This window comes from Schistocerca nitens, chromosome 10 (genome assembly GCF_023898315.1).
Source record: "Schistocerca nitens isolate TAMUIC-IGC-003100 chromosome 10, iqSchNite1.1, whole genome shotgun sequence".
NCBI classification, from domain to species: Eukaryota; Metazoa; Arthropoda; class Insecta; order Orthoptera; family Acrididae; genus Schistocerca; species Schistocerca nitens.
Genome location: NC_064623.1, coordinates 224956654 through 224973247, shown reverse-complemented (window position 1 = coordinate 224973247; position 16594 = coordinate 224956654). Strand labels below are relative to the sequence as shown.

Genomic DNA, 16594 nt, shown 5'->3' with positions numbered 1-16594 from the left:
TGAAAAAATACGAAAAGTGTCATCCGAACATTTCAGATCACATAAATTTATTTGATTGAGGAAATATATGTTTGCAAACACATCAGGCAGTATGTAGAACACAGTAAATAGTGCCTTTTATCTTTATCCCTTATATCTTTTTTTTCTGTGTGCCAAATAACAATGAAAATTATTTTTCTCATCCAGTAGTTCTGAGTTTTTCACTGCTGAAATAATTTTCATTAAAATGTGTTTGTCTATTCACATTCTTATTTATACACAGTGTAGGTTCTTTCTGTGTAAAATGTTAATACGTTCTGCTTTCAAATATTTTGCGTTTCTTGTAGGAGAACATCAATAAGAAAAAAATACCAGGACCTCGTGTAACTTTTCAGTAAGCCACAAAAACGAAGCAAACAACAAAATAAAAATTAAGAAGACACAAAATTGCAAAATCCATTACTACAATAGGAGTGAATTCGAACAGAATAGGTTGTAACTTCCAGTGGTAGCAGATGCCACCATAGTCCCTTTTTTCTGTGCATGCACAGCAATCTGCATACTCGGTAATTTGGAACTCCACACTCGGCACAGTCTATAGGTCATTGACATCATAAACACACTCGTGTGATTGTTGGTTGCTGATTTAAACCCCTTTTGCATGACCAATTTTCCTGTCTCAGTTGACTACTCGAGACTAGTGGATCTACTGCAGTGCCCCTGGCATTTTATTCCCATACTGAGCGCTGTCTATTTTGATTGACCATTTTCGTTTACACGTCAGCACCAAAATTGGCGGTGTTCCTCGAGTTGTCTGCTTTGCGATTTGGCATTTGAATGGTGAAGCTTGGGTTATGAGGGACTACCTGTTTTTATGGAAAAATTAAAATATACTAACAAAATTTAGAACTCTACACTCAGCACAACATTCAGCTTTCACATCTTACACACATTCGCTTTGTGGTCGGTTGCTGATTTACATGCGGGCACGAAAGGCGCATGATTTTTGAGTAGTCAGTTTTTGCCAGTAAGTTGCTAGTATAAAACTGGCTTATAGTGTGGTGTGGTGGCTGTGCTGTCTGTTGGGTGACATAACAAGTCACCAGCTAATAAGAGCTCATTGGCTAGAAATGGCCTACATTTTCTTGGTTCTGACCGAGTACGTTTTTCCAGCCTCAGTGTTTGAATTTAAAAGACTGATGACTGTTATTGTTGTTGAATCCGGTACATCGGAAATAGATGCAAGAAGACGATACTGAGTTATGAGTGGCACAAGAAAAGGTGGCGGCTGGCCCCCTTCGTGTCACGTATTGGCTCAGTTCGGAACACTTCACGTCGACTGTCCTGTTTTTATATTGCTGCTGCAGCCTAGCAGTAGTTGCATCGTAACTGTGCAGTGAAGCTAAACGTTGCAAGATGCGTTGGCAGTGCCGATAATGGTTACGTCAGTATTTCCTCTCACATATCCCCTTTCTTCAGCAGCCTGAAATATTCCCTTTACTCTGCCACCACCTGTGGTGCAAAGCATGTGTCTTTTGTGCTGATTATAACTCATTCAGTCACATCTTATGTCAATAGGAAGAAAATGGGACAAAGTCGAGCAAGACATTGAGTAAGACTGTAGAATTTACGTAAACCTCGGTAGAAATAAATATAAAATCGTGGAATTTTTAGCATTGGTCTTATGAGTTTTTCACAAGGGATACGAATTTCTGGCATAGAATTTCAGAAAACGTAAAATTGGAGAGTGTAAAATCGAAGTTCCATTGTATTTTCATGTCAGTTACTTAGATTCAGTTGGTAGTGTTTTACCATTCATTGCCATTTAGTATCGAAAGCAAGTGTAATAATATTGCTGTCATGTGCTCTATAACATATTGTCACTATCATAGGCCTCCGCAACAGGAGGTAAGAAGAACCCTGGAGCTATAGACTTTATATTTATTACAATATTCTCACACAATTTTAGCAGTCATTGGGCAGTCTTAATAAATAGCAGATTTATTGTTGCTGCAATAGAAAATAATGTGTTTTTTTTAAAGTTTATTTCTGTTTCTCCACTTTTAAAGGGATTTATTTGGCATTTTTCCTAATTATTTTTGTTGCATTCCAATAGGACTTTCTTCTTAATTTTGATTTTTTTGTATTTTAAATGCTGTTATTCACTGATCGAGAATGATTACATCGACTGCCATTGTAGAATACAAAACTGGCTGCTGCGCGGGAAGACCCTGTCTCCCACGATTGCCACACTCTGTTGCCTCGGTGGATGACTGTTTCGGACACAAGTTTCCATCTGCAGTTTATTTTTCTCCTGGAGCCCTCTTAAAATCTCCAATGTTTTTGGATGTACAGGAGAAAAATAAACTGCAGATGGAAACCTGTGTCCAAAACTGAGGCAACATAATGATGCATTCATAGGAGATGAAGCGTTTCTGCGGAGCAGTTAGGTCCGTCGTCTTCAGCACTGGCGATCTCGGCAATCGGTCACGGTCACTGAATAACAAATGAAATTGCGAGATGTTCCGTGTACAATCCGTCAACATACAAAGCCACGTTTGCTGCTGAAGGGGGTGTCCTAGTGGCAGGCACTGGAAACTGTAACTTCGATGCTCTGTAACATCGTCGGATGATGCTCCTGGACACAGATTCCTATTCTCAATGTGTTCCTCTAGACACCCTCCACAACATGCCAAAGTTTGTCACAACATTTCTGGAACATTCTGTATTTCCAATTTCGTTTTTTTATTGTCTAGCTGGAGTCAGCTTAAATAAATACTGCTCATCACATCTTTCCTGCTTTGTCCAGTGTGTACAGAAAGCATTGGCATATTTCCTGCTACAAACAAAATTATTTTTAAAGTAGACTTTCAAGCGACCGTTCAGTAGAGCGGCCCGATATTAGCCCAGTGCGTTATTCGTTTTACCGATATGTATTAACTGGGACATTAAAACAGGAAGAATAACCAGTACTACGTCAGCAACACCACTGACCTGGCCCGTGCTGACTCTTACCGCCATCCCGCAACGGCGCTGCTCGAGCACTGCCAGAGCACCGGTTGTTCTTTGTGTTTTACTGTCCCTGTTAATACATATCAGTAACACGAATATCCCACTAGATTAATTTGGGACCACTCTATCAAATGGGCATGTAAAATTCTGTTTTAAAAATCATTTTGTTTGTAATGTGAAACAAACCAAAGCTTTGTGTCCTCACTGGGTGTTGTACGTGAAACGTGATGAGCAGTATTTGTTTGGGCTGACTCCAGCTACACATTTAAAAAGTAAATTGTAAATATATGCCGAAACACCACAGAAAGTGCACCTGATGACTCTTAGGAGAGACACCCTGTATGTTGTCACATTTAATTACTGGGGCAGTATACATTCTCATACTAACTTTATCAGCTATATAAAAGTAGCCCCATCAGAAAATATTCTGCAGCTGCCAGTGGTCAGTGTGTAAGAATTTTGTAATATTTTGTGGGACACGTGCACGCGTTGTGTTCTTCTGTTACACAGGAGCTCGTATCTCAGCTGCGAGCAAAGCTGGACGCAGCCCGTGCCACTCGCAAAGCTGGCGACGACGACAAGCGTGGCCGAGAAACGCGGGACGAGGAGGAGGTTGTGGTGCTCACCAGGACAGATGCCAGGGGCAATGTGCGGCCCGCAGCTGCCCCCAGTTTCGCGCCGGACAGGGAGGCTGACCTGTAAGTCACATTTCCTCCCCCTCTTTTGTTTAATTAGGTTGCTATAGAATCATTTACAATGATGACTACTACGAGGGCTATTAATTCAAATGTTTGTCATACTATGACACTTGCTTCATTATCCCTTTGTCAAAGAATGGTGCTGCCTGGTGCATCAGCCAGTTGCTGGCAGCATTCTTCAACTCATCATTGATCGTGAAGTGCTGAGTAGCCAGTTATGTCACACGTTACTCTCACCAAATCTTTTGCCAGATTCCTTTACTTGAAATTTTTGGTCTTATTGGAAGAATGAGTATGCAGCCGCATTTTGGACTGTTTCTTAGGTTCGTGGTTCACATACTTCACACATGCTTCATTCCCAGTCACAAATCTGTTCAGAAATTCCTTCCCCTCTTCAAGGTAGTGCTGAAGGAATGTCAAGACGGAACCTGTTCTTTCTGTTGTGTGAACACGGGTTAGACTTTTTGGTAACCACTGTGTACAAAACTTATGGTAACCTCTCGGTGATTGTGTTAACACTAGAACCGACAGACTAGACCTGTCTGACCCAGGCAGATTTTTCTGCAAGAGTACACTAGTGCTGACTAAGCCTTTCATTGCAGCTTTCAGTTAACTTTCATAGAGGCCACTACTTGTTTCATAATTTGTATTTGTTTGCAGTTTGATTTCGGATGTGGGAACAAACATCTTCTGGGTCTGTGAGACCCAGGCCGTCCATTTACATTGGCTTTTTCTGCTTATGCAGTTTTCTTGTTATGGTGACTGTGGGCAACAAAACTGCTTGCAAACAGCTTGGAAGCGTTCCCCAAGTGAGGAAGAAATTGAGAAACTGTTATTAGAAAATAATGGCGATTCAGATCTAAATCTTACTTTTGTTCCTGAAAGTGATCATGACAGAACATGAAATGAGTGACGGAACAGCTGAACAACAAATAAGGTTGTTATTCCTGCCAGAAATGAGAGTACTCTCACTAACACTAATTGAGATTCTCTGTCATCCCGTGTGGCTGGCTCTCATCCCTCTTCCAGTGAATAGTCACCTTGCTATTTGTCAAGAGACGGATGAACTCGCAATATAATTACACATTTTCCTGGTGTCAGTGGGGAAGCCAAAAAAGCTAACACCATTGTCAAGGCCTGGAAACTGTACATTGACAATGATTTGCTCGATTTGATAACAGAGAGCACAAATACTTACATAGATTATGTAAAATCTCTTTCTAAAAGTGACCCAGATGTAAGAGAAACTCAAAAAAAGAGGAGTTCAAGGCATTTTTGCATCTTTTGTACATTTCTGTTGCTCTTCACAGAGGCAAAGTGAATATGGAAGAATTTCGTGACACTTGTGGCACAGAAACAGAAATCTTCCCTCCAGGTTTGTTACTGTGACCTTTTTAGATGTGTTAGATTAGTTAATATTCACACGAGAAGAACGTAGAAAAAGTGTTAAGGTGGCCACTGTATGTAATTTTATGGAGGGATTAACAAAAAACTGCACAAAGCATTACACAACAAATGAATACCTCACACAAGATGAAATGTTTTGGAGACATTATTCATTCAGAAAGTACATTCCCTCAAAACCTGGAAAGTATGGGATCAGATTATTTATCATAGCAGATGCTACAACATACTGTGCGCAGAATTTGGAAGTATATGTGGGACAGCAGGTTTTTTTCCAAGTGGACATGATATTATCCTTGACAGTTGATTCACAAGCTACACTCTTGCCAGAAAACTTTTCACAGATTAGAACCTTACACTTGTTGGAACATTGCACAAAAGTTAAAGAGAAATTCCTTTTAAATTCCTGTGTCACAAGAAAAGAGAAATAAATTCATCCTTATTTGTATTCAGCAACAATTTTACATTGGTGTCATGTGTGCTGAAGAAAAATAAATGTGTAATTTTGCTGTCATCAATGCATGCAAAGAATAAAATTAATGAAGAAATAGGTAATTTGAAGAAGCCAGAGATAAGAGTTTAATGGAAATGGTTGATGTTATGTCTTCAAAACATAATGTTGTAAGGCAAACAAGACATTGGCCATTGTGTATGTTTTATGCCAATTTGAACATTGCTGGATAAATGCATTTGTAGTAGAAAGTCAACACAGGACTGAATGTTTCAAGAAGACTGTTTCTCAGGCAACTGGGTTGGGAAGTAATAAAACCACACATGGCACAGAGAGATAACCAGAAGAATCTTCCAAGAAACATTCACTAGTTGGCAGCACGGATATATAGGATTAATATTGAGAAGAAAGTTGTTCCAGAAGGCAAACAAGATCATTATTATACATGCAAAGATAATGAAACAAAGTATATTTGTAAATGTTGTGTAAAGTGGCTGTGTCTGTCCCATTCTGTATGTCTTACAAAGATTGTGCAGAAAATACAGATCATGAAACTGTATATCATAATGAGTGACAACCATTTTTTATTAGATCATACTATGCACAAAAATTCGAATATTGTGTAATAGTGTTTGTAACTGTTCTAAATTCATAACTTGTAAGAATGTGAACTTTCAAACAAAAAAAAAGTTTTAAATGTTCAAGAAAATTCAGATTTTCACTGGAATATACCCTTATTTTTAACGAAATGTGTGGTAAATTTAATATATTAATAAACAGCAAAAGAAGTATTTTTGGCCCTGCTGTTGAAAATTTATGTCGTACTTCTTCTTCTTCTTCTTCTTCTTCTTCTTCTTCTTCTTCTTCTTCTCTCTATTTTTTTCCCCCAGTCGATTGTAGAGGGGTAAGTCTTCAGACAGTTTGGAAGTTGTGAATTGACATCCCACATCCACAGTTTTTGCCAAAGTGTTGCTTGAGATCATCAATCACATCTGGATGCCATCCTCAACCACTTTCATCTTGCACATCTGTGTAGAATTTTGCATACCACTCCCTGACAACACTGTCACTCGTAACCCCATCCACATGCACTGGACACAGTCAGTGATACATGTCGCTGCCATTGACTCCTCGTGCTTGCAGGACGTGAATGACAGAACATGCCTCTCAGGTGGCAGGAGATGCTATAACGCTGTATATTTCAGTCGCTTGCTGCTTACACACTGACGAATGAAACAGACAGCTGACTGACTCAAAATGATCTTCAAACAACTTTTTCCAACCATACAAGTGTCATGAAGCTACAAGCATTCGTTTATTTTTAATAGCCAATCAGTGGTTAGTTTATGAATAGTCCTCTTAGAAAAAGATGTACTTATAGAAATAACACCATTTAATCCTGTCACATATAACATACTTCGAAATATCAGACAATGGGAAATCCAGGCTGGAATAATGACAATATTATGAAAAGGATAGACTGTTTCTCACCATGTAGTGGAGGTGTTAAGTCGTAGACAGGCAAAATAAAAAGACTACTCAACAAGTAAGTTTTCAGCCAGAAGGCCTTCTTCTGAATTGCACAACATACACCCACATGTTCACGCAAGCACAACTCACACATACACGACCACCGTCTCCGGCTGCCGAGGGCAGACTGTGAGCAACTGCGCACAATGGGAGGAGCAGGCTGGGTGTTTGGGGTAAGGAGGTGGCCGGGGTGGGGAGGGGGAGGGATAGCAGGATGTGGGTGGGGGACAGTAAAATCCTGCTTGTGGGAGCATACAGGCATGATATGGAGTGAGGGTAGGCCAGCTAGGTGCAGTTAGGAGGTTAGCTGGACAGTCGGGGTGAGAGGGGGGGAGGAAAAAGAGAAGTAACGAGGCTGTGAGCTCACTGTGGAGTGTAAGACTGTAGTGCTGGAGTAAGAACAGGGAGGGGATAGGTGGGTGAAGGACAATGACTAACAAAGGTTGAGGCCACAAGGGTTATGGGAACATTGGATATATTGCAGCAAGAATTCCTACCTGCGCAACTCAGAAAACCTGCTGCTGGTAGGAAGGATCCGGATGGCACAGGCTGTGAAGCAGCCATTGAAATGAAGAATGTCGTGTTGGGCAGCGTGCGCAACAACTGGGCGATCCAACTGTTTCTCGACCACAGTTAAAGTGCACGTCATTTATGTTGGCGGCCGAGTTTAGGTTCGTTCTGCGCATCTGACGTCACAAAACACAGTCAGCCAATGAACAGAGAACGACGTTGCCAGATCTCGACTGCAGTGCATAGCATGGACGAGTGTTTTCAATTTTAGAAACGTTCAGTTATAAATAAAGTAATAGAACAAAAGCAATGTCTTGATTGCAGACTTTCTTTTATAGAAAGTTTGGAAAAAGCATTCTTTATACCAATTGCTTCATATTCTATTAATTAATTAAACCAAACAAGCAATAAGACTCCTAATTCAGGTGATAGCAAGGAAAGGTGTTTGTATCAATCTCACGAACCGCTTTTTCGCATTAAAGAACAGCGGTAATTGTTTATTTCCTATTGTACTTCGACAAAGCGTGAGTAATTCATAGTCATACCAACAGTGTTTGTCAGTATTTTGCATGACGTGTTACAGTCCTCATGGCGTTTTGTAATCAGACGAGCTGCGTTAGCGTGACGGTTAAGGTGTTCGGCTTCTATGCGAAATGTTATGAGTTCAAACCTTGTGCGCTGCTTAATATTTTCATTATTTAAAAACAATATCGAAGTGCCTTACTTCACGAATTATATTCATTTGAATGCAATGTTTTTGAAATTTCTACTGCTTTGTCTCTTCATTAACCCTTTCGCTGCTGCAGACACGTGCTCCCCGCATTCCGCGCTGTGCGCGATTTTGTCATCACTGCACTGCTCGCCTGTGCAGACACATGGTGTTCCCACTGCTTTGACACACTTATCATTCGATTTCACAAAAACTATTTGGCCCAAAAATTTGATTTTTACACGTCTTCTTGACTGATACCTTCTCCCCATAAATGACTTAATTTTGTTTCGATGTTCAACGCAGTTATTATGCAGCATTACATGTAGTAATTTTATATAAAATTTAGGTATCTTGTCCACATTTCCTTCTCAACATTGTGGCAACTAAAATCGACCATACGGAAAGTATACTCTATGGACTTTTACCTCTGCAAACTCTTCAAAATTTCGTGCAATGGTTTACTATATTTAATGCTGCATAATAACTGCGTTGAACATCGAAACAAAATTAAGTCATTTATGGGGGGAAGGTATCAGTCAAGAAGACATGTAAAAATCTAATTTTTGGGCCAAATAGTTTTTGTGGAATCGAATGATAAGAGTGTCAAAGCAGTCGGAACACGATGTGTCTGCACAGGCGAGCAGTGCAGTGACAAAATGCAGGGAGAACGTCTTTGTAGCAGCGAAAGGGTTAATGCGGCCGTGGTGGCTTTACTTCATGAACTGAGCGCTCCCCCCTAAACGTAAGCTTGCGAACTATGCTATACTATGGCGCTGCTTCTATTGGCGCGTGCGTCGTGTGCAACTGGCAACACAGCAATCTCCCGCGTTTGGGCGGGCACGCGCGAGCCGCCAAGATAAAAGAATTGAACTATAGTCGGCGGCCATTCGTGTGGTCAGACAGCTTGTCACATGTCACACCCACGTAGAACCCAGCACGGTGGTAGCAGCTTAGCTCGTAGATCACATGACTGGTTTCACTGGTAGCCTCTGGTGGGATATGTGATGCTTATGACCAGACTGGAGTAGGTAGTGGTGGTGGGAGGATGCATGGGACACCAGATGAGGTTTAATGTTGTCCCCAACAAACAGTCTTTTCTTCTCATCTCACCCTCTAAGTCTTCCCTGACCCTGGGTTCTGTGTGACTTTTCCGAACTCGCCCTATTTTCTAAACCACACCAGTCCTTTTCCTTCACCTCTCCTCCTTTTCCTTAAAGCCTGCTGCCAGAACAAGGAGCGACTGGTTCCAAAAGCTTGCAGATTTTAAATACCTTTATATGTGTGTTCTCCGGTTGCCACTTGGTGAGTAGATGTTATATCTGACCAAGTACATTATATCCGGTTGTGTTGCGTATTTTATTTTTATGACGTGTTCTGTATTTTTCAAGATCTCCTCACTATGAATCTATGGTACCAGAAGTTTATCTATCTGTGTACATACAGTATGTATGCACACTGTATTGTGGATCTCTTACATATAGCCTGTGTCACGAGTAGGTGTTGATGTCTTTAGCTAGTAAAAATTATGTTTTGTTTCTGGATTTGCTAGTGACTATTAATATCCAGTTGCAGGAATTTTTGTAAACTTTTTGGTACTTCTAGCAAGGATCGTTCTGAATGATCAGGCACTACTTTTTTCTTTAAAAAATAAAATAAAATGAGTGGCAGTCAAAAGAAAGTGTGCATTGTGAATTTACTTTTCAGATGGGGAGGTCGTCGAGGCAGGAAAGCGAACAGGAAGAAAACACACGATTCCAAAGGACAACGTGTTCAGTATTTTGCAGACGACTCGAAATTCAGTCTGCAGGACCTGGTTAGTCAGCAAACAATTGTCTTTGCTCTCTTTGTATTCCACACTGGAAATTTCCAAGTGCTGTGAAGTATAAAACAATTTTGAGCCATCTCTAGCCTTTGTAGCTACGTACGTACTGTGCCAGTCAGGTAATCATGAGGTTGCTGCTTCGATTCCCATTAGATGTAACTTTTTTGTTACTTTTATTTTAGTTCTGTGTTTATTATCAATGTTTAGTGGTAATTAACAAATACTGTATCATAATTTTGTAATAAAAATAACATCTTTCATTTTTCATTATTAATCACATGGAAATGCACAATTCCTTATGGATGTTTTCTAATCTTGTTGTGACACTTCGAGCAATAGAAAGTTCCAACCTGAGCCAATGCAATCATTGTAGCACTCATATGGGACAAAGGTCGGATGGATGGGTTCTTGTCAGCATAACGCTGTCTGTAGAGTTTCTCTGCCTGAGTAGCATTACACCTACTTCCAACTCAATAAAAATTATGGTGATGCAGTTTTTACTCAAAGACTATTTCTATTATCATGTTGTTGTTGTTGTTGTTGTTGTTGTTGTGGTCTTCAGTCCTGAGACTGGTTTGATGCAGCCCTCCACGCTACTCTATCCTGTGCAAGCTTCTTCATCTCCCAGTACCTACTGCAACCTACATCCTTCTGAATCTGCTTAGTGTATTGATCTCTTGGTCTCCCTCTACGATTTTTACCCTCCACGCTGCCCTCCAATGCTAAATTTGTGATCCCTTGATGCCTCAAAACATGTCCTACCAACCGATCCCTTCTTCTAGTCAAGTTGTGCCACAAACTTCTCTTCTCCCCAATCCTATTCAATACCTCCTCATTAGTTACGTGATCTACCCACCTTATCTTCAGCATTCTTCTGTAGCACCACATTTCGAAAGCTTCTATTCTCTTCTTGTCCAAACTAGTTATCGTCCATGTCTCACTTCCATACATGGCTACACTCCATACAAATACTTTCAGAAACGACTTCCTGACACCTAAATCTATACTCAATGTTAACAAATTTCTCTTCTTGAGAAACGCTTTCCTTGCCATTGCCAGTCTACATTTTATATCCTCTCTACTTCGACCATCATCGGTTATTTTACTCCCTAAATAGCAAAACTCCTTTACTACTTTAAGTGTCTCATTTCCTAATCTAATTCCCTCAGCATCACCCGACTTAATTTGACTACGTTCCATTATCCTCGTTTTGCTTTTGTTGATGTTCATCTTATATCCTCCTTTCAAGACACTGTCCATTCCGTTCAACTGCTCTTCCAAGTCCTTTGCTGTCTCTGACAGAATTACAATGTCATCGGCGAACCTCAAAGTTTTTACTTCTTCGCCATGAATTTTAATACCTTCTCCGAATTTTTCTTTTGTTTCCTTTACTGCTTGCTCAATATACAGATTGAATAACATCGGGGAGAGGCTACAAGCCTGTCTCACTCCTTTCCCAACCACTGCTTCCCTTTCATGCCCCTCGACTCTTATAACTGCCATCTGGTTTCTGTACAAATTGTAAATAGCCTTTCGCTCACTGTATTTTACCCCTGCCACCTTCAGAATTTGAAAGAGAGTATTCCAGTTAACGTTGTCCAAAGCTTTCTCTAAGTCTACAAATGCTAGAAACGTAGGTTTGCCTTTTCTTAATCTTTCTTCTAAGATACGTCGTAAGGTCAGTATTGCCTCACGTGTTCCAACATTTCTACGGAATCCAAACTGATCTTCCCCGAGGTCGGCTTCTACCAGTTTTTCCATTCGTCTGTAAAGAATTCGCGTTAGTATTTTGCAGCTGTGACTTATTAAACTGATAGTTCGGTAATTTTCACATCTGTCAACACCTGCTTTCTTTGGGATTGGAATTATTATATTCTTCTTGAAGTCTGAGGGTATTTCGCCTGTCTCGTACATCGTGCTCACCAGATGGTAGAGTTTTGTCATGACTGGCTCTCCCGAGGCCATCAGTAGTTCTAGTGGAATGTTGTCTACTCCCGGGGCCTTGTTTCGACTCAGGTCTTTCAGTGCTCTGTCAAACTCTTCACGCAGTATCTTATCTCCCATTTCGTCTTCATCTACATCCTCTTCCATTTCCATAATATTGTCCTCAAGTACATCTCCCTTGTATAAACCCTCTATATACTCCTTCCACCTTTCTGCCTTCCCTTCTTTGCTTAGAACTGGGTTTCCATCTGAGCTCTTGATATTCATACAAGTGGTTCTCTCCTCTCCAAAGGTCTCTTTAATTTTCCTGTAGGCAGTATCTATCTTACCCCTAGTGAGACAAGCCTCTACATCCTTACATTTGTCCTCTAGCCATCCCTGCTTAGCCATTTTGCACTTCCTGTCGATTTCATTTTTGAGACGTTTGTATTCCTTTTTGCCTGCTTCATTTACTGCATTTTTATATTTTCTCCTTTCATCACTTAAATTCAATATTTCTTCTGTTACCCAAGGATTTCTATTAGCCCTCGTCTTTTTACCTGCTTGATCCTCTGCTGCCTTCACTACTTCATCCCTCAGAGCTACCCATTCTTCTTCTACTGTATTTCTTTCCCCCATTCCTGTCAATTGTTCCCTTATGCTCTCCCTGAAACACTCTACAACCTCTGGTTCTTTCAGTTTATCCAGGTCCCATCTCCTTAAATTCCCACCTTTTTGCAGTTTCTTCAGTTTCAATCCGCAGTTCATAACCAATAGATTGTGGTCAGAATCCACATCTGCCCCTGGAAATGTCTTACAATTTAAAACCTGGTTCCTAAATCTCTGTCTTACCATTATATAATCTATCTGAAACCTGTCAGTATCTCCAGGCTTCTTCCATGTCTACAGCCTCCTTTCATGATTCTTGAACCAAGTGTTAGCTATGATTAAGTTATTCTCTGTGCAAAATTCTACAAGGCGGCTTCCTCTTTCATTCCTTCCCCCCAATCCATATTCACCTACTATGTTTCCTTCTCTCCCTTTTCCTACTGATGAATTCCAGTCACCCATGACTATTAAATTTTCGTCTCCCTTCACTACCTGAATAATTTCTTTTATCTCGTCATACATTTCATCTATTTCTTCATCATCTGCAGAGCTAGTTGGCATATAAACTTGTACTACTGTAGTAGGCATGGGCTTTGTGTCTATCTTGGCCACAATAATGCGTTCACTATGCTGTTTGTAGTAGCTAACCCGCACTCCTATTTTTTTTATTCATTATTAAACCTACTCCTGCATTACCCCTATTTGATTTTGTATTTATAACCCTGTAATCACCTGACCAAAAGTCTTGTTCCTCCTGCCACCGAACTTCACTAATTCCCACTATATCTAACTTTAACCTATCCATTTCCCTTTTCAAATTTTCTAACCTACCTGCCCGATTAAGGGACCTGACATTCCACGCTCCGATCCGTAGAACGCCAGTTTTCTTTCTCCTGATAACGACGTCCTCTTGAGTAGTCCCCGCCCGGAGATCCGAATGGGGGACTATTTTACCTCCGGAATATTTTACCCAAGAGGACGCCATCATCATTTAATCATACAGTAGAGCTGCATGTCCTCGGGAAAAATTACGGCTGTAGTTTCCCCTTGCTTTCAGCCGTTCGCAGTACCAGCACAGCAAGGCCGTTTTGGTTAATGTTACAAGGCCAGATCAGTCAATCATCCAGACTGTTGCCCCTGCAACTACTGAAAAGGCTGCTGCCCCTCTTCAGGAACCACATGTTTGTCTGGCCTCTCAACAGATACCCCTCCGTTGTGGTTGCACCTACGGTACGGCCATCTGTATCGCTGAGGCACGCAAGCCTCCCCGCCAACGGCAAGGTCCATGGTTCATGGGGGGGTCTATTATCATATCGTTTGAAATCGTACGTGGATTGTAAATAAGAAAACATTATTACAGTTACTGTTTTGCTAACTTACAATCTCCATAGATGATAAGTATTTGAACCCTCCCTTCTCTGGTGTACACTGTATTCACACTGGCCTTCAACTGAAGATGATGACTGAATGATGGGTGTGCATTTCCTTGTTTTTCCACTTGTTTTCTGCTGCTCTAGAAAGTGGATGAATTACGTCAGCCAGTATGCTAGTACAGGAGAGTTAGTTTTGTGTCACATTTTTAATAATGCTGTATTTAAGTGATTGGTACACTGTGATACTATTCTGAATAGATCTTGAGGCGAAGAGATGGACTACTGAATAAAAAAATTGTGGGATGCTGTTCAAAAACAGACTGCTGCTGTTCATTTCTTACTAAATGTCATAGATACAAGAAAGCAAACATGCTGGTTAATGTCCTTGTGGTAACTAAACAACATTTCCTTGCTCTTGTTCAGTACAAGAGATATGTTTGCCAGTAGTGAAAATGAACAAATGCTCATAGGTCTTATGGTATTCATTGTAGAGTTCATGTTTACCGGAATTTTTTTTCTTGTTTTGGTCCACACTATCTCCTCTCAAAATATGGACAGCAAACAGGCTGCAGTAGGAGGGAGGTGTTTCATGGTGGCAGAGGTGAGCAAGTGCTCATAGCTTTTAAAGGTATGAGTGAAGCCCATGTTTATTAGACATTTTATCCTTGTATTGGTGTGAAGAACCTGTCACCAAGTTTGTAACAGTATTTTTGAAACACCTTTTATATCAATAATAATCACTTTAACACTATGTTTCTATTTAAACATAATTTCTGGAAATAGAAAAGTATTTTCTTTCCTTTTTGATGTTTCACATTTTTGTACCAGATTTTAAAGCATTATTACTAATAACATTGTTGTGCAATTAGTAAATAAAAATTAAAAATGTATTATGTTTAGTAAAAATTGTAGTTACAATATATGTTAATTGAAATTTCTGTTTGATAGTAAATAGAGACTTCAAATAAAATTTAAAAAAATGTTGTTTCAAACAAGAATCAAACCTTGTTGTTACAAGCTTGGAACTCTGTGCATCCAGCTACAAATAGCTCTAACAGAAAGCTCAAAATTGTTTTATATTTACCAGTTTTCAGAAATTTTCAGTCAGTTTGTGTGTGTGTGGTTTTTTTTCCCCCTGGGAAGTACATCATACAGCTTTAGGGGACCAATGCTGGGGAACTGGTCTTCTAATCCTATAAGAATGAAGAAAATGTAAACTAAGTTCTTGTAAGAAACAATTCTACACTGTAGCTATACAATTTTATGTTAGAAATTTGAATCGTGGCAGGGATAGAAGACATCACAAAGATAGTTGTACATTTTCAGTGATTTTTAAATATCATAATCCTATACGCTTTTTCCTGTATTAGTTGGTTCTGCTTGTATTTTGAGATGCCCCTTTCTTGGGAGGGGGCAAAGTCCAACAGTCTTATCTCAGTTAATAGCAACCTTTCATTTCCATTTAGGCCACGCAGATGATTGTGCCATTGATTATCATATAGTATGCAGTTTTGATCAGAGTAGGGAGGCTACTTTTGGGACACATTCTTATTGCTGAGGATGGTCTTTCCTCACTTTCTCTGAAATGGGACAGGCAATCAAGTTAGGTATGTGGTATTATCTGGTGGAGAGTACACTCTCCTCCACTCTTTGCATGTATAGCCACTCCTGCTTTCTTCTTACTGGTTATGTGGTAGTACAATATTAGGTTACACGAACCAAGATGAGCCTGTTCAATTTAAAAGATTTACCTCTGATGATCCAATATGCACTGGTTCTGTTGTAGTACAGTATCAGGTTACACGAACCTAAATGAGTCTGTTCAGATTAAGTGATTTCTCTGTGATGTTCTAATCTGCACAGGAAGTCTGTCGACAGTCCATCTATCCTTTCCTCTTTCTTTTTGCACACGAGGATTTCATATATTTTACTAATGAAGTTTTTGATTTCAGAATGAGTTTTCAATCTGCAGCAGAGTGCGTGCTGGTTTTTGAAGCCTTCTGGCAGATTGAATCTGGGTGCTGATCCAGAACTCAGAGCTGGGACATTTGCCTATTATGGACAACTGTTCTATCGACTGCTATCTAGTCACAACTCACGACCCATCCTCACAGGTTACAGCACACAGTTTTAATCTGCGAGGAGGTTTTCAGGCTTCTGTTTCATGTAATACACTAAAAGCATATTCTTTAATACCACTGGCTTTGTCCATGCTGCCACATATTGTTTTGTTAGTAGCTTCAACTGTAATTGTATTTATTCTGCAGCTCTGGCTTTTGGATTCATTAACCCTAAAAAAAAAAAAAAGAATACCTACAGAACATTTTAGAAATCACTGGAATAGGATGGATACTGGATGTTTTTGGCATTAGCTGTGCAGATAGCCTGTTACAAAATGCATTCAGTTGCAACTGAGCGAGAGGCACTGCGTCAATCACATTTGTGTGTGAACGTCCCTCTCCCCTGAGTGATTTTGCAACCTATGCATTGACACATTCCACAGAACACTTCATCAAATGGTTCAAATGGCTCTGAGCACTATGGGACTTAACATCTGAGGTCATCAGTCCC

The 16594-nt window shown here is 40.1% G+C and overlaps 1 protein-coding gene across 2 annotated transcripts in view; it reads left to right on the top strand.

Moving 5' to 3' along the window:
• Positions 1-16594, top strand: part of LOC126210493 (CWF19-like protein 2) — a 194278-nt gene that overhangs the window by 116515 nt on the left and 61169 nt on the right. For both annotated transcript variants that reach the window (XM_049939726.1, XM_049939725.1), the window contains exons 7-8: positions 3502-3689; positions 10001-10109. In XM_049939726.1, coding sequence (XP_049795683.1) covers positions 3502-3689; positions 10001-10109 — 297 coding nt within the window. The remainder of the gene's footprint in view (positions 1-3501; positions 3690-10000; positions 10110-16594) is intronic.